Here is an 18,484-nt window from a genome sequence, read left to right as displayed (position 1 = left end):
GAGGGGGAAGGGAAATGGTTTATTCCCCTTTGTTGTGAGACTCAAGGAATTTGGGTCTTGGGGTCCCCAGGGAAGGTTATTGGGGGGACCAGAGTGCCCCAAAACACTCTAATTTTTTGGGTGGTGGCAGCTTTACCAGGTCCAAGCTGGTAACTAAGCTTGGAGGTTTTCATGCTAACCCCCATATTTTGGACGCTAAGGTCCAAATCTGGGAAATATGTTATGACAGCAGGGACCCTATGAAGTGATTGAAGCCGTGGGAGAGGTAAACTATAAGGTGCGGCAACCAGGCTGCAGGAAACACTGGCATGATAAAGAGGCATGCTTAGTCACCCAGGAGACCCTTCCCCAGAAGGATAACTTACACGAGCAAGTGAGGATATCACTCGACTTGACGCCAAATCAAAAGGTTGAGACAGCCGACATGATTAATTGCAATCGAGATGTGTTCTCTACAAAACCGGGGCGGACGACTGAGACCTATCACCATATCTGCACGATCCCCGGAGCCAAGGTAACACTGAGACCCTACCGAATCTCAGCAGCCAAAAGAGAGGAAATCAAGGCTGAAGTAAAGAAAATGTTAGAATTAGGCGTTATTGAAGAATCCTACAGTCAGTGGTGCAGTCCAATAGTTCCAGTGCCTAAACCTGACGGTACCATGATATTCTGTAATGACTTTTGCCGACTGAATGAAGTATCCCAACTCGATGCATACCCCATACCACGCATCGATGAACTGGTAGACCGACTGGGTAGTGCCCAATTCTTGACTACACTGGATCTGAAAAGGTATTGGCAGATTCCCCTGACCAAAGAAGCTAAAGAAAAGACAGTGTTCTCCACCGCGGATGGGCTATTCCAGTACACAGTCCTCCCTTTTGGGCTACATGGGGACCCAGCCACATTCCAGCGCCTCATGGATAAGCTGCTGCGCCCCCATACTAGTTATGCAGCCACACACCTAGATGCTATCATCCATACGCCAGACTGGGGAACCCACTTGGAGAAGGTTGAGGCCGTACTACACACCTTAAGGCGGGCTGGCCTCACCACTAATCCCGCTAAATGTGCTATAGGACTAGCAGAGGCTAAGTACCTGGGATATATTGTAGGAAGGGGTATAGTGAAGCCCAAACTAATAAGCTAGAGGCGATTCAAAACTGGCCCCGGCCGACCTGAAAGAAGCAGGTCCATGCGTTCCTAGTTGTGGTAGGCTACTACCGACGATTTATTCCCCACTTCGCCAGTAGGGCAAGTCCTCTAACGGACTTGGTGAAGGCCCGAGGTCCAGACGTGGTGAAGTGGACCGACGCAGCAGAGAGGGCATTCATAGACCTTCAGACAGCTCTCTGTAATGACCCCATACTCATAGCCCCAAGGAATTTATTTTGCAAACAGATGCTTCCGAGGTGGGGTTGGGGACAGTTCTGTCGCAAATGATTGGAGAACATCCCCCGATCCTCTATCTAAGCAGAAAGCTGCTCCTAAGAGAACAGGAGTATGCAGTAGTCGAGAGAGAATGCCTTGCTGTTAAATGGGCCATGGAGACACTGCGTTATTACCTCTTAGGCCGGCAACTTACTCGTGACAGACCAAGCACCCCTTCAGTGGATGAAGAGAAATAAGGAAAAGAATGCAAGGGTCACCAGGTGGTTCTTATCCCTCCAACCATTCCAGTTCCGCTTACGGCACAGGGCTGGATGCCACCACGGCAACGCTGATGGCCTTTCATGAGCACACTGCCTGGCGTCCCAAGTTGCCCAACGCTACGGTGTTGAGCAGAGGGGGGGAATATGTGATGGGGCAAGGCCAGATGGCTACAGTAAAGTACTGAGAAACAGGTATGTTAGCCCCAGGCTAAACAAATCCCTAGGACCCTGGTAACCAAATGGCAGTTGCTCCAGGTTAATCAAGGCACCTGGGGCCAATTAAGATCTTTCTAGAAGGCAGTGGCGATAGCTACTTTAATTAGAACACCTGCAGCCAATCAAGGCAGGCTAATCAGGGCACCTGGGTTTAAAAAGGAGCTCACTCCAGTCAGGCAGGGAGGAGCCAGAGGAGGAGGATTGTGTGTGAGGAGCTGGGAGCAAGAGAGCAAGGAGCTGAGAGTGAGTGTGTGTGCTGCTGGAGGATTGAGGAGGACAAGCATTAATCAGACACCAGGAGGAAGGTCCTGGGATGAGGATAAAGAAGGTGTTTGGAGGAGGCCATGGGGAAGTAGCCCAGGGAGTTGTAGCTGTCATTCAGCTGTTACAGGAGGCACTATAGACAGCTGCGATCTACAGGGCCCTGGGCTGGAACCTGGAGTAGAGAGCGGGCCTGGGTTCTCCCCCAAACCTTGCAACTCCTGATCAGACACAGGAGGAGCTGACCCAGACTGTGGGTTCCACAAGAGGGGAAGATCACTGAGGTGAGCAAATCCGCCAAAAAGTGCAGGACCCACCGAGGCAGAGGAGGAACTTTGTCACAATGGCCAAAATCCCAGAGAGGAAAAAAAAAACTTGTGAAGTCATTGTTTGAGTACAATAATCAGCTCTGGTTTAAAAAAAAAAAATAGGATGCCTATTCCAAGGAAGGCAAGATAGGGCACTTGGGATGTGCTGCTGGTGGGAGGGATGGGGTAAGAGAGAATCACAGCCATTCTTCCATCTTCAACCAAGCCACACTCTTCTGACTCATCCATTGCTTACTTTGGGTGAGAGAGCTGGAAAAGAAACTGGCAGGGGAGGCTGTGATGTCGGAGAATAGGGTAGTAACAGTCAATTTCTATTATATGGCTTTTCAAGTGAGTGAGTACACACCCTAAATACTGGAGAGCTTCTCTAGGCTTTTTGGATAGCGGCAATGGCAGCTTCCAGAATAGTAGGGGGAGGATTCAGATTTTGCCTATGCTTTCCACCAGCTTTCAGTTTGGCTTGCGAGTTCTTCAAGTAGCCAGTCTACAAGTCCTTACAAAAAAAGGACCACTTGAAGAACAAAAACCAGAGACACCAGGGCAGAGCCAAAAAAGGACATTTCACTGACAGACGGTCACCCAGAGATTTGAAAGGTTGAGACTTCCGGGGATTTCTCTCTGCATCTTAAGACTCTTTCCAACATGACAGACATTGGAATTTTAGGCATAGCTTCAGCATGGATCTTACACACATACCTAAATATAAACACAGTAATCCCACTGGTTTCAGTGGGACTCCTCTTACACTTAAAATTAGATGTTACTTATGGTCCTTGTTGAATTAGAGCCAGGAGGAGGAAAGGTGAGATGCCAGGTTCTTGATCTTCAAGTTTTTCTTACTATTTTAGGTACTATGACTATTTGATCTTAGGAGAGCAGAGCTGTAAGTGGCAGCTAGACTTCCGATTCAGCAGTGTCCTTCACAGGTGGCGGGCTATCAACCTTACAGGAATGATCTTTATATTTAAGGGGCTTATCCCTTTTTAGTGCTTCTCAATGAAGGAGTGACTTATTTCTTAGTTTAGTCTGTGAGTACCAGGGACAGACGGGATTTAACTATGAATTCTCTGTAGATCTCATCATTCACCAACGCTATGATGAGAGCAGTCATGCTGGGACAGGCATTGTCAATGTCAGATGCAGTTTAAAATTAGTCACATGTCCTCCCCAACTCAGCTACTCTTCAGGCCCACCCTCCACCTGGATCTGTGTCTAATCAGGGCCTGTTTCCACCACCACCAACTCTGGTCTATGCCAGCGATGGGCTCTGTCCACCCAGTTCAGGTAGAAAGCTCATAGTGGAGATCTCCAGTTGCACAATAGGGAGAACCTGAATGATTATAAGACTCAGAGCAGTTCAAACCCACAGAGCCTGAGTACATTGGCGCCAGGACACGAGAAATAAATGAGGAGGAGTCCTACTGGGCATTTTGTTCTGTATAATAAATATTTTAGCCGTTCTTGAGGTTAAAAAAAATATAAAGGCGCTTGCCTTTCAGACAGCATACAGCCGCCTCAAGATAAAAGAGTTCCAGGAGCCAGCAACAAAATAGCGTCATAATCTGCAGCCATCAACTGTCTTCTACGACTTCCATGCTTAGGAATGGAGCATGCAACTCTGTTATTATGAATCTATGTCCACAGTGCACAACTGCATTTACCAAGTTCTTGGGTATTTATCATGCATATGATAGCTTCAGTGGTACTGTCACATTTAGTTTGAGGGCTTGGCTACACTGACACTTTATACCACAATAAAGCCTCCCAGAACACTCTACCTTACTCCCCGTCCACACTGGCAAGGCACGTAGAGCGCTCTGACTCCCTGGCTAGAGCGCTCTTGGTACTCCACCTCCAAGAGAGGGACAACGGCTGTTGCATATTGGCTGAGACGCCCCAGGGCCAGTGTGAATGAGGATTTACATTACAGCGCTCTGACTGACCTCTGGAAACATCCCATAATCCCCTTAAGTTAAGTGGCCTCTCATTTTTGTTGTGAAATTGGCTGAGGAATGTAGAAGTGCCTTTTCAGAGCTCTGTTTCAGACAGCTGGCTGCTTATTTGCAGCAGGCAAAGCAAACGTTTACTGAGTGAGAGAGAAAAGCAGGGGGGCTAGGGGGATCTGAGCACGCTGTCTTGTAAGTTGACACACTCTCAGCACTCCAAAAAAACCCACTCTCTCTCTCTCTCCCCCCACATACAAACAAACACACTCCACCCCACCTCCCTCATTTGAAAAGCATGTGGCAGCCACTTGAATGCTGGGATAGCCGTCCATAATTCACTGTTCCCAATGCTGCTGCAAATGTGGCCATCCCAGTGGGCTTGCAGCTGTCAGTGTGGACAGACTGCAGTGCTTTCCCTAGTGTGCTCTCCGAAGGCTGGTTTAACCCAAAGCACTCTACAGCTGCAAGTGTAGCCAAGCCCTTAGTTTGTACCTTGGTCAGCTTGCCTCTACTCTCTGACTTCTTTAATAGGTACCCTCAACTGGCTCCTCTTGAAGCTCCTAGTTTTATTTGTTTACCTGCCTTCCCCTAATGAAAACTGATCAATATGGGTTAGAAGTAAAACTGAATTGAAATTCTCCATGCCACATGAAATCGTGTGGGTAGCACAATATCGTGACTTTTATTTATTTATTTAAAAGTCACAGAGGAAACAACCCCATTTTTCCTACTCCAGAACACTGATGGAGCTATACTAATAGCACTACTTTCCTCAGTTTTCCATTACCCAAGAGCAATCGTCCTCTAGAAGGAAATACTATTCACCATGTCTGGATAATTCTAAAATGCAAATCACTAGCTATACAAGAGACTTGGATGCTGTATAAAATATGCATGTCTACATATTATAGCATAGCAAACTAGGCTTATAATGACCTTTTTGCACAGCATCAGAAGAATTAGATGGACTGAATTAAAAATATTAAATGACACAGAAGACAAAACAGCCCCTAACACATGCCACAGACAACATATGACAGCAGTTTATTCGAAGCTGAAGCTCCTAGCAGATAAAGGATGCCAGAGAAGCAATTGCCAATAGATGTGCTGCTGAAAATTTAGAAACCCCTTAACTATAATTTTTTCAAAAATAAAACATTAGTCAACATATTGTAGATCCATTGTGCCATACATAAACTCTACTAAAACATTAAATGGGCTGACAGACTAGATTTTTAAAAAGTGTAAATATTTTAAGATGAGAAATAATCTAGTTTCCTCTGCTGCATAAGACTGCAAGCTATTCTTCAATTTGATCATTATATTTTTAACTCAGAGAAGATGTAAATAAATTTCCTTTTGATAGAGATTAAGACTATTCAGAAAAAGTCTATTTACACAAGCCATGAATTATGTTCCGTTTTAGCCATGTATGTCCACTAGCAGCTGAAAATATTCAGCCAAGAAAAGCGTTAGCTACTTCAGATAAAATAATGTGTCTCTAAAGTGGCACAGATTGGTGACTTGGCAATTGTGACATTGAAAAGAGCAGTAGCAAAAATAAAATGCAATGTGGTTTCAATTTATAAAGAAACCTTGTTTACATGCAAAAAAGGTGAATTTAGTTCTTCAGTTTGATTAAGAGTAATGAAATGGTGATTATGAAAATAAGTATTAAAATATTTACTCACTAAGCTTGAGAGCCTCAGCTTCCTCATTGGCAACACTAACTTCTTTCTGTATCTCACTTTTGTTGAGCAAAATTGGAATCCCTGCTAGCTAACAGATCAGACAAAAAAAGACGTCATTGTGCTTTTTAAATTTGCAGGGGAAGGGAAAATCTTCCACTATGAATTGACCATGATGTTGGCTGAATACCAAATACAATGGCACACTGAAGAATAGTGTTTGTTTTTCCATAAACTTCTGACTCACTTAAAATTACAGATTTTCGCCTTAATCCAGATGTTCTCTATAATGGTCTTTATTCACCATTGTTTATGTCAACATTACCTTTCTGCTATATAAAACTCGTAAGAAGTTTAGTTCCCAAAATGAGCTTTGTATTAAGGGATTTATATATACATATACATTCCCTTTATCTGTCATTTAGCAGCTTTTTACCAATGCATCATGCTTTTTACAGCAAATGCATCTAGTTTTGTATTGTTTAGGAAAATATGCATTTAAAATACTTTACGAAATCCCTTACTGTTTCATAAAACAGAAGAGTTCAGGCTACAGACTTCAGGATGATGTCACTTCTATTTTAAGCAGAGAAAAATGCAAACTCAAGTGTCATACTAGCATACATTCCATTCAATTACCTGCATTCTCTGCTCTTTACAGTCACACAATTGTGCTAGGTACCATGAGGAATTTTGCTGCAGAACTCCAGACAAGCTCAAAGCAGGACGGTTCAAACCTGCCATCAATGTCACTTCATCTTGCCTGTCAATAGCCTCATTCACTTGGACTAAAGCTACGTGAACTGAAAGGAAAACAACGCTTACAAATGGCAAAAACATTTTTTGCGCAAAAAATAAAAATAAAAATGAATTGCTGCTTGTATCTACCTCTCTTCCTACAAGCCAGTTAATTACAGTTTTTATCCAGCGGAGGGTTACATTTTAAGGTTCCAATCCTACAAGAGCCTCAGAGTCCACAGGGACTCCATGCAGGCATAAGGGTTCTTCCACACTCATCCATTTGCAGGGTCAGAGCCTAAGTCTGAATCTCAAGTCTATCTAAAAAGAGGGCTCAAAATGTACAGTATTCTGCAGCTAGTGGGAACTGACAGAAACATAAGGAAATAAAGCAGGCGAAACCAACTGGCTTCTGAACTGAGGAGTCTGATATCAGCAACAAGAACAAAAAAAAGATATTATCCCAAAAGATTAATAATGGAAAAAAAGCAGCAAGATGCCCCACAACACTGAAAGTAACCATTGTAACACTCAAATATTTGCCACCTTTAAAAGCTATTTCTATTAAAGAAGTAATTTTACATCTTTGCCTGGAATTTGACACAAATACATACATAACTGGTAGGTACAATGTGCCCACTTCCATAAGAAATTAGAATTACTTACTGTTGATCTTATTGATATTGCCTTGAATCTCTGCTTGTGTCAGCAATTCTTCATACACATCTCTTTCCTCTTCTGAAATTGAGCCATTCTAAAAACAAAATCCTTACTGGTTCACAAAGTTGAACACAAAAGATACTTCAATGGCTATTCTACCGTCTGAAAATATGAGTGGTTAAAACTTGATCAACTATAATAGGAAGATTTGCACTTAGATTAGGACAAGAGTTATATTTAAAGCATCCTCTGCTGATTGTAAAGCATTGTGTATATTTTGATCAAAGCCTTTCTCAAATTGAAACTATTACTGTGACATGAATGATGCAAGTGCAATTTTGTATTAACGGAAAATTCTATCAATAGAATGTTATACTTAATTATGTTCTACTCCCAGAAAAAGGTACCTTAAAACATTACGTTTTTATATAAACTTTTGGTTAACAAACTTTGTTTCTACACAGTACATAAAGGAGAAAAATGAGCATCTTTTGGATTCTACATAGAATTTTATAATCCTTACACATCTCAAATACATTCATGTGTTATGTGTACAAACACAAAACACCTCTACACATTTGCCTCCAGCCTGTTTATTTCAGATTCCAAGACCAAAGGGACCATTGTGATTAATTTTCTATAGTGACAATCATTCATCTAGTTTATCTTGACTGCACTAGCTTATTAACACAACCCTAGAAGAATCCTTTTTAAAATTTTGCACGCACACTTTTTATACAATACCAAACTTCTTAAGAATGTTAATAAAATCCAAATATGTTTCAGTACCTTCAGTCTTGCATTCTCCTCTTTTCTCCTTTTAGCTTCCAGGAGTTCTTTCTGATATTCCTGTGCAAGGTCCTCATCCACATTCATCAGCATTGCATTTGGGTTTCTCAGAGTTGTAAGTGTTTGATCTGCTACTCCCTTCTCAATAGCTTCATTAATTGCAATGACTGCAGCATGCACTGAAAGAGATGGATAAGATACAAAACTTTAAAAAGGAGAGCCAATGAGAAAAGTACTTTTGGATCACACAAATTAGTGTTACCAATTGTCTGTTCTCAGGGCTTCATTTATTGCTTTTAAGAATATTATACAGTAAAACCCCATTTAGACTGTCAGCCTCGGGTGGTGGGGCTGGAGCCCCCACCACCCATTCTCCAGTTCATTTGGATTTTTGGTTACCCAATCTGGTCCCAGTCTCAACTAGATTGGATAATCGGGGTTCCACTGTATTTGATCACGCTTCACCACAGTTTAACTTTTTGGGACTCTCCAATGTACAGAAAAGTCAGAATGTAGCTGTAATCACCAGTATAGGACAGGATAGTGTCTAAATTTGTAGAGGTTTGAAGAGTATTTTGTCATATTATTTCAACAACAGAAACAGCACTTAAAAAAAGTTCTCTGGTCACAATGGAAGTCCTGGATTTAAACTTTCCTCAAATTACATAGCCTTGTGAAAAAGGTCTGCGTAGAAGTTCCAATGCTTATTTTTTGTTTTGTGGCCACAGACTGTTCAAGATAGCAGAAAGATAAACAAGTAAGAGATTGGGAAAAAAGTTACAGGATAGTCGTAACTAAAACTAGTTCAAAGAAGAAAGACCAAAATAAATCATTCCTAATTCTCCTCTCACACTTGTTTTACAGTGGTGTAACCACTGATTTTAGCAGAGCTACACTTGTTATGAGTGGTGAAAGTCACTCAGTATGCCATATGATCCACTAGAAGTTCCTCCCAACCCCAAATTATTCTGAAATGAAACCTATACCAGCAAATACCAAGGTACAATGCCTCCTGTATCATGGATTGATTACATCCATCTATCTCCCACCAATACCACTATTTAGGTAAAGCAAGGGTGTAATACAAACATACTGAACAAATCTAGCTCTATGCATAAACTGTCATGGGTTGAGATGGGGGGGGGGCAGAATCGTAACAGAATGTACCCATGTCCACACCCTACACACTATTGTAATAATACTTGTAGAAACTATGCCTTGTGAGATATTTAAAAACAATTTGTTAATCAATATGGCAAAATGCACACACTAGCATTATTTGTGAAGTTATAAACAGAACAGATCATGACTAAAAGTACATTTTCCAGAAAAGTCTGGCAAGTGGCCAAACCAGTTCCTCAGAGACAAAGGGCAAGCTGATGCCTCAGCCAGGTGTAAACAACTCTGATGAACCACTACCTGCTACATGGTCTTCTTTGGGAGGAGTAAAAAATATCTACATCTTAGCAAAGAAACAGCATGGAGTTCCCTTCCACACAGCTGCCTGTTGCCTTGCTCCCAGCTGGAAATGCTCCTTGAAGGGGAAACAGGCAGGGGTGAGCTGGAGCCCATTTGCAGGAACCGGTTGTTAACAAGCAGTTCTAAAACCACTTCTAAAATTTAACTGGCTTCCCTGCAAGCGAAGCTTTGATGGGCTTGACCTGGGAAGCATGTAATTCCTCCTCCCGGCCACCGGGGGGGGGGGGGGGCGCTGCGTTGTGCTGCAGGGGCCATGTGGGCTGCCTCCTGGCCCTGTTGCTGCTGCTGCTCCTTGGACCTCTGGCACAGGGGCTCCTGCTGCTGCCTGGTGAGTTCCCGGTACGTCCTGCTGCTTGGACTGCTCCCAGCCACTCTCCCCGTGTGAGTACCTGCCCGCAGCCAGCCCGTGTCACACTCCCTCCCTCCAGCTAGCCCTGCCCCAGGCCCCTGTCTGCAGCCAGCTCCATGTCCACTGGTGCCCTGCAGTTCTCAGGGCAGTAACCCTGCACACCTGCTTCAATGAGGGGGGCAGGGAGCAGCTGGGACCCACACATGTGCACGCCCTAGGGTGACCAGACAGCAAGTTGAAAAATCGGGACAGGGGGTGAATGATAATAGGAGCCTATATAATAAAAAGACCTAAAAATTGAGACTGTCCCTATAAAATTGGGACATCTGGTCACCCAAGCACACCCCAAGAGAGTGGCAGGGACCCACACATGTGAAACGGAGCTCATTTCTAGTGCAGGCCCATCTTTTTTAAAAAGAATTTTAGGAAGGGTTAACATACATCCGTATTTTCCTGGATGTCAGGCTTTTCGGTTCTTAAATCGCTATCTGGGCAGAATTTTTAAAATTTAAAAATTCCTCCCGGGAAAATACGGATGTATGGCAACTCTATTGGTACAAAAAATACATGCTGTGGCACATCCCTTAAATCAGAACTTTTTATAGGGAACCCATTGTTAAGATTTTAGCAGCTCATCACTGGAGACAGGACTATACAAAAAAAGGGGAAGACACTCCAAGGCACCTGTCTCTCTTCCCCTCCCTGCCCATCAGTTCACTGCACCAGAAGGAACAAAGGAAATAACCATTGAACTGGAGAAGTTTGGTCAGACTGCTGAGAGCATTTGGTGAAAATACTTTCCTTTGAATTTACCACAGTATAAGTTAGGCACGAGCTACATTTTATCTTTTATTTTTCTTACAACCATTTCTGGCTTCTGTGCCTCTTAAAACCTCTCTTTGTAGTTAATAAACTTGTTTGATCTAATCCAGTGTGTTTAAATTGAAGTGTTTGGAGAACTCCATTTGGGGTAACAAGACATGTGCATATCATTTCCACTAATAAAAGGATGGACTTTATATACGCTTGTATTGTCCAGGAGAGGGTTGGGCAGTACGTGACATGTTTCTGGGGGGGGAAATCTAGGACTGTGGGGGGAGGTATTGGGGTCACCTCGCAACCAAGTCTGGTAAGAGCCCAAGTGTGGCTGGCTGACTTCAGCACACACCCAGACATAACTGGGAGTGACTTGTATGCTGGTGGCTGTAGTGTGTGAGCAGTCCAGACTGGAGGCTACAGCAACAAAGCAGTACAGAAGGCACCCTGGGGTAGAGGGCAGGGGTGACAGCTACTCATTAGTCTGGATTGTACCCTGGGCACATAACAGAATAAAAAACTGCTAAAAACAGGTAACAGTTGGGGCATATGTTATAGTCATAAGTGACAGCTCCCTTATACTACTGTATTTTTCAGAAATACACCATACAAGCATGAAATAAGGACGTATGAGCGCACATGCTCTCTCCTGAACAGAATTGCACTCATATGGAAAACACCCAGCCAGCACAGGAAAGCAGTGTTATAGACAGCAAGCTCCGGCTCTCAGGACACGGGACAAACTGCAGCCCCCACCCCAGAAAACTGAGAAGTGTGACTATGTCTATAATATGCTTATTATGCGGCTATGTCTATAATGGCCATCAGCCCAGGCATTCACAAAAGGCAGGCTTAGAACTTGGGTTAGGATGAAAAAGGCAGAGAAATATTCTTTTGGGCTCCCACTGGGAGGAAAGGAAAAAAGTTCAGCCCCAAACTACAGTAGTCCAGAACTGCATCACTGTAGCGTGAGCATTCCTTTTTTACTCTTCCATTATTTTCTTGAATAAATATTTGGTAAGAGGCAAACTGAAAAAGTACAGTATAGAAGTCTGTTAAACATTAATCTCATTGTTTGGGAACGAAACAAGTATAATCAAATTTCTGTTGCATCTTACATACCAAAAAGCTATATTTACTAAAATAAATAGGTGTGACCAAAAACCTAAGCAAAAGAAACTCAGTTAAGGAAACTTCACACGCCTCCCCACAATCCTCCTTGCACAATAGCAAAAAGGTTCATTTGGGAAAATCTTAGGGTTTTGTTTTGTTGGGGGGGGGGAGGGGGAAGAGGAAGAGAAGAAATGTTCTCCAGAGTTCCTATTTCTATGGGCTCCACTTGAGCTCCTAGGGAGTGGTTTTGTGCCACATCCACACAAAAATTCAGGGCCTTACACTAATATTCCGGATTCTCAATCTATTTAGCTTATTAAAGCAACAGCAAATAGGAGGCTTGACCTGATCTGTAAGTACCTACATAGGGAGAAGTTTTCTGATGACAGAGGGCTCTATAATCTAAGACAAAGGACAGCATGATTAGACTATTGAACATAGGCAAATTCAGACTTGAAACAAGGCACAAAACTTTTAACAGTGAGGTTAATCATGCACTGAACAACAACTTCCGACAGATACTGCAATTGCTTGCAATATTTTTGGTGACCATATTGGATTAAATCTGTGAATGGCTTATGTACAGGTTTGTACTACTTCACAGGGAAGGGTTAGCACAGTTCGTACAGACACGAACAATAGTGGGAGGTGATTAAGGTGAATCACCGAGGGCACATCTACACAGCAATTAAAGACCTGCTAGCACGGAGTCTCAAAGCCCAGGTCAGCTGCAGGGGTCAGGCTGCAGATTTTTATTTTAAATTGCTGTATACAAGTACCATGAAACTAAAACAACTGTAGAGTGGTTTCACCCCCTGGGGTAGCTTGCATATACTGGTTCAAGCTGAGTTTCCCAGAGACTATGAGACAAAGGAAAGGGCTTTTGGTATAAAAGGAGGAGCCTGAACTGGCACCTGGCTCTTTCTGATTCAGCAAACAGGACCTTCTGTCCAAGAGGAGGCCCCAACCCTTGTGGAAGAGTTGGATGGACTTTGACCTAGTAGGGCCCCATAGGACTGATGGGTGATCTCTGGTAAGCTTTTAGCATGAGTACAGGAACTATTATTTTGATAAGGTATAAGTGTTACAGAGAAAACCTAAGAATAAACGTGCTTAGAAAGAGCTATGTGGTAATTTGTAATTGCTGGCAGTGCACTGCTCATAGCCCTCAGAGAGAAAGCAAAGCACAGACTTGGGCCTTGAGGAAAATTAGCTGGCTGGGGATATCGCAGAATAAAGCAGGGACCTGTGCAGCCTTAAAAAGCTTTGATCAGAAGAAAGCAGGACAAGGGTCCCAACTTGGAGACAGGTGACAGCTAGAGACCTGAGACCTGACTAGGACTTCTGGAGTGGGCCATGGAGGCTGGAAGAAAGAAGATACACGTGCAGTTTCCCTGAACACAGCTTACCTAGGGACATGGTGGATTCTCCATCACTTAAAATCTTTAAACGCAGATTGGATATCTTTCTGAAAAAATATGCTCTAGCTCAAACAGACGTTATGGGCAGAATGCGGGAAGCCCAGGACAAAGTTCTATGGGCAGTGTTGTGCAGTCTGATTAGATGCTCACGACAGTCCCTACCTCTCAGACCACCTAAACCAACTTTAGAAGTTGTCAAGGAGAGATTGGGACTCATAAGGAAAGGAAAGAGCTAAAATTTGCATCATTCATTTGAGAGGATAGGAGGGAAAACATGTATTTGAAGGGCGTATACACAAAGTGGAAGATTTAAAGTGGTTCAATTGCATACAAGTTAACGTTAATAAGAAATTACAGAAAAAGCTAGGCTCAATATTAGCAAGAGAGAGTGTATGTGTTCATTTGTGAACTAGTTCCCAAGCAAAGAAGTAGAAGCCCCATTTAACTTTAAAATAGTCTGGATAAAAGAAATACTAGAAAAATCTTCTTCAGTGAAATAATCCAGCATTAACAGGAAAGAGACTTAATTGGTCTTTTCAGTCTCTAACATTTATGATCTTCCAATAGCATAAGAGCCGTCACCATCCAGGTCTGAGCCCTGAATATCTGTCCATTTCCCTCCCCCCTCTTTTGCATACAAAACCTTGGAGCACATTAGCCACTCTCCTCTTCCTGTATCAGAGGGGTAGCCGTGTTAATCTGGATCTGTAAAAGCAGCAAAGAATCCTGTGGCACCTTATAGACTAACAGACGTTTTGGAGCATGAGCTTTCGTGGGTGAATATCCACTTCATCAGATGCAAGTGGGGGTCACCCACGAAAGCTCATGCTCCAAAACGTCTGTTAGTCTATAAGGTGCCACAGGATTCTTTGCTGCTTCTCCTCTTCCTGAGAACGCAACTAAATTCCGAACTCAACTTTGCAAGAAAGTCTATAAGGTGCCACAGGACTCTGTCGCTTTTTACAGATCCAGACTAACAGACATATTGGAGCATCTGTTAGTCTATAAAGGTGCCACAGGACTCTAACAGATGCTCCAATACGTCTGTTAGTCTGGATCTGTAAAAAGCGACAGTTCTGTGGCACCTTATAGACTAACAGATGTTTTGGAGCAGAGCTTTCGTGGGTGACACCCACTTGCATCTGACGAAGTGGGTATTCACCCACGAAAGCTCATGCTCCAAAACGTCTGTTAGTCTATAAGGTGCCACAGGACTCTGTTGCTTTTTACAGGTCCAGAATAACATGGCTACCCCCTGATACTTGACACTTAACTTTGTTAATAGACTTAATTTGTCAGAGATTTCCACTGAACAGCAACCAGTTCCTCTTCTTGGCCAGAATGGACTGCTCTGCAGCCCATTCTCAGCGTAGGGAACAGAAGCCAGCATCAGGAAAGATTACTTCATGGAATTTAAGAAATATGCCTCAGAATTAAGAGGAAAAAGAATACACTTTATAAAAATTTGGGAAAGGAAGTTATGGCCCTTTTATCTCCAGGGGAGGAAGGAAATTTACTGTCACTACAAAAATTAAAAAAAAACAAAAAACACAACGAACAGAATTGACAGTAACTAAACCTCAGAAAATGCATAAGGCTGATAGACTGATATACCCAGATTTTTCTTCTTCCCTATAGATTATATTTTAAAAGCTACATTTGCAGAATCATGCGCAAAGTGTAGTCACAATATGTACTGTGTATTTTGGTACACGCCAATATGAATGTAGGAAAGGGTGTTTTAAATTAGGGTCTGAAAGTTTTAAAATTTAAGCTCGTCATATTACATTGCACTTAAATAATCTAAAATTTTTTCAGTGCTTTACAAATAACTAAGCTTCATCTTAGCTAGCCAAAATTTTCTACCTTGTGTGTGAGAACTTAAATGAAGGTTACTTACCTGTAAGAAGAGTTCTTAAAGACGGCCCTGCATATTCACACTTATGGGTAATTGCACCACCTTGTGGTGCCTTGAGGTAGAATAATCTTCTACCAAGGTCAGCTAGAGCACTCAGGGCAGGTCAACCCTACAAATTTACATCTGCGCAGCTGCACCAATGCTAGATGCAGAGCCAAAGGTAAATGACATGATAAAATACACCAATTCCACAGCCTTGTATCTTTGCACACAGTAGGGTGGAGTGAGAGTGAATACTGCAAACCCCCACTCCTGGCAGCTTCTCAGTGGAATGCGTTACTGATGTATTGTCTGTAATCACTTGCACAACCCTCCTCTGCAGGTGGGGGAGTAACAACTTGAGAGCCAGATGAACATCTCTTAATTCCAATACATTGAGATGCAGGGTTTTCTCCAAGCAGAGCGGCGCCCTCTAATTGTCATAATTCCAGTGCACTGCGCCCACCCCTCAGCCCTTGGTTGATGCATCTGAAGTCATTGACTGGGATGGTCCCAGAGGATTTAACTGTATGCCCTTGAACAGTCACTTTGACTCACCACAATCTATGGAGGTTATGATAGTCTAAGGCATGGTGATCAACAACCGACTTGTTCTGTGGAACTGAGACATCCAGTGGTACACACATCTCATTCTCAGACAGGCAAATGGGGTCATGCAGGCTACCATAAGACCACAAAAAGAATTTCACTCAAAAAACTTTAAAATTCTCAGACCCTAATTTTAAAATACTAAAGTTAATTATAGAACAACTTGTCATGATGTTACTTTGCAGTTAAATACCTGGAAATCTTTTTAGTGCCTTACAAATAACTAAGTTTCACCTATAAAAGGAAACCTCTGTGAAGGGCAGAAGTTCAACTTTGGACAATTGAGAAAGAGCTCTAGCTCTGAAAAGAGGTTGGTCGCAAAGACAATATGGTTTAACAGACCCTCGTGCACACAAGTCTTCAGTAGCCCATCGTTTAACTAGGTGTAAACAAAAATAACCTGATTCCTCAGATGAGCCGCTACTGCAAAGAGGCATTTTGTAAAATTTCTGGGAGCCATGGAAAGGCCAAACAGGAACACCCGATACTGGAAGCAGCATCTGGCCAACCACGAATCAAAGGCACTTGCGATGATTTCGATGAATTTAAGTATAAAAATACATGTCTTAGAGAGCCAATAATCAATTCATGACCAACAACAAGGGGATTATGGTAGCTGGAGCCAATTTATGGAACCAATATTTCCAAATGTACTTGTTTAATGCCTTTAAGTCTAGTATCTGCTGAAACCACCCATCTTTCTTCCATACCAGAAAACCAAGGGAATAAAAACCCTGACCCTTCAAGAATTCATGAACCTCAACTACTCCTATCAGAAGCTATTTTTCCACTTCTACTATAAGAATTGCCTCAAATGAAACAATAAGATAGGTGGGAGTGAGTGAGGCAATCTTTCAAATCGTATGGCATAACCCCTTTTGATGATCTGTAAGGCCATTGGTCGAAGGCAATTTGCCTCCAAGGACTGATGAACTGGGCTACCCTGTCTCCAAATGCAGGGATAGGTCGGTCCTGGTTGACTGGTTCTTGACTGTGCTTCATCTCATCAAAACCAGGGCTTGAGGCTGCATGAAGAGGACGCAAGTTGTTTAGGTTTAGACCTGCGTGTGAAAGGCCTTTTTCTGTACTGACTGAGAATTTGCCTGCTGCTGCTGTGTCTGATCGGTTGAAAAATAGGATGAGGAAGGACTGCATCTGCTACCAGAAAGGAGGGAGTGGAGGCTCACTTTATTGTGGAGGAAATTAGGCCCAGAGAACGAAGTGTCAATCTCATGACCTTCACATTTTTCCAAAAATTTGTCTGCTTTTTCACTAAACAGACCTTCAACTTTAAAGTAGATGTCCTCTGCTTCAATCTGGTGTCATAGCTAGGGATGAGGAAGGAGACCATGCACGTCTCCTAACGGCATAGTAGATGCCAATGCTCTTGCATAGGAGTTTGAAGCATCACACGAGGCTCAGAGGGATGTTTAGCCAACCTTCTCCTGTTATCCAGACACTTGATAATTTGCCCCTATAATACCAAGGGATGAAAACAACACCTTTCTACCCAGCAAGTTGATTTTTGCTTTCTTTATCAGCTGGTGTGAAGTGTTTTTGTCCAGGTTTTGCCCTATTACTGTAGCAGCCATCACCAGGGAATTAGGCACAGGATGGTTTGAAAGCAAGAAAAATTGTCAGAGGGTATCTGGTACAGTTTGTCCATCTTCTCTGGAGTTGACCAAATGCAGAAGGGCACAAACTGATCTAGCAGGCTGTAACAGTACATCCAAGATGGGTAAGGATATCCTACTCTTAACTGTAGCACCAAGGATAAGTGAATACTGAATGGGTAGTCTCTTTCACAGGCACTTCAAGCAGATTTAAGGTGGAAAGTATGTGGTACCCCAGACTGTGGAACTACAGAGTGTCCTCAGGTGGAGGGGGATGCTGAAGCCACATGTTCTTTGGGTGACAGATCTGGCTCATAATCCATACCCATCTGCTCCTGTTCAAAAAGCAGAGCTACTCCACCTTCTCCCTCGGACAAAACTTTAGGCAGAATTGCCTGAAAAGTCAGCAGATCAGGAAGAACCAATTTCAAGGAACTCTAGGCTGCCAAATCCTTAGTAGTTGAGACATCACCCCTCTATCTATGCAAAAGGTTGCTGAAAAGTTCCTGAGGTGGCCCCCAATAAAATCACAGGCCCCAGGACTGCCAATCTCCCCAGTAACTAGAATTTGGGAAAATGTTGGGCATAGGAGGGCCAAAGGGAGGTCCAAAGTGTGCTATCAGTCTCTGCATTCTTCCTCTTATTTTTCTTGCTAGAAATCCAGATCAGAGATAGAACGGACCAGGAACAAGAGGCTCAGTGGGAGATATGGGGAAAAACCAGCTCTTTGTGGAAACCCTGCAGGGGTCCTAAGAGGAGAGATCATAGAAGGATCCATAAAGAGAGACTCGATATCTTCTAGCCTCTTCTTCCTAGCAGATGAAAAAGAGGATCTTGGAATCAGAGAAACATGCCATGTCTTAGAGCTCTTGCGTTTCACACTCTGCTCCAATATGTCGGGAGGTAAA

At 43.0% G+C, this 18,484-nt stretch overlaps 1 protein-coding gene across 2 annotated transcripts in view; it reads right to left on the bottom strand.

Moving 5' to 3' along the window:
• Nucleotides 1-18,484, bottom strand: part of IQGAP2 (IQ motif containing GTPase activating protein 2) — a 258,548-nt gene that overhangs the window by 87,532 nt on the left and 152,532 nt on the right. Inside the window, exons 8-11 of one of the 2 annotated variants that reach the window (XM_030566208.1) lie at nucleotides 8,280-8,458; nucleotides 7,497-7,584; nucleotides 6,732-6,895; nucleotides 6,096-6,183 (exon numbers count right to left, since the gene is read on the bottom strand). In XM_030566208.1, coding sequence (XP_030422068.1) covers nucleotides 6,096-6,183; nucleotides 6,732-6,895; nucleotides 7,497-7,584; nucleotides 8,280-8,458 — 519 coding nt within the window. The remainder of the gene's footprint in view (nucleotides 1-6,095; nucleotides 6,184-6,731; nucleotides 6,896-7,496; nucleotides 7,585-8,279; nucleotides 8,459-18,484) is intronic. The other variant, XM_030566209.1, reaches the window with a different exon arrangement.

Source organism: Gopherus evgoodei, chromosome 6 (genome assembly GCF_007399415.2).
Source record: "Gopherus evgoodei ecotype Sinaloan lineage chromosome 6, rGopEvg1_v1.p, whole genome shotgun sequence".
NCBI lineage: Eukaryota > Metazoa > Chordata > Testudines > Testudinidae > Gopherus > Gopherus evgoodei.
Note: the sequence above shows the minus strand (reverse complement) of the source record. Positions and strands in the feature narration are given on the sequence as shown.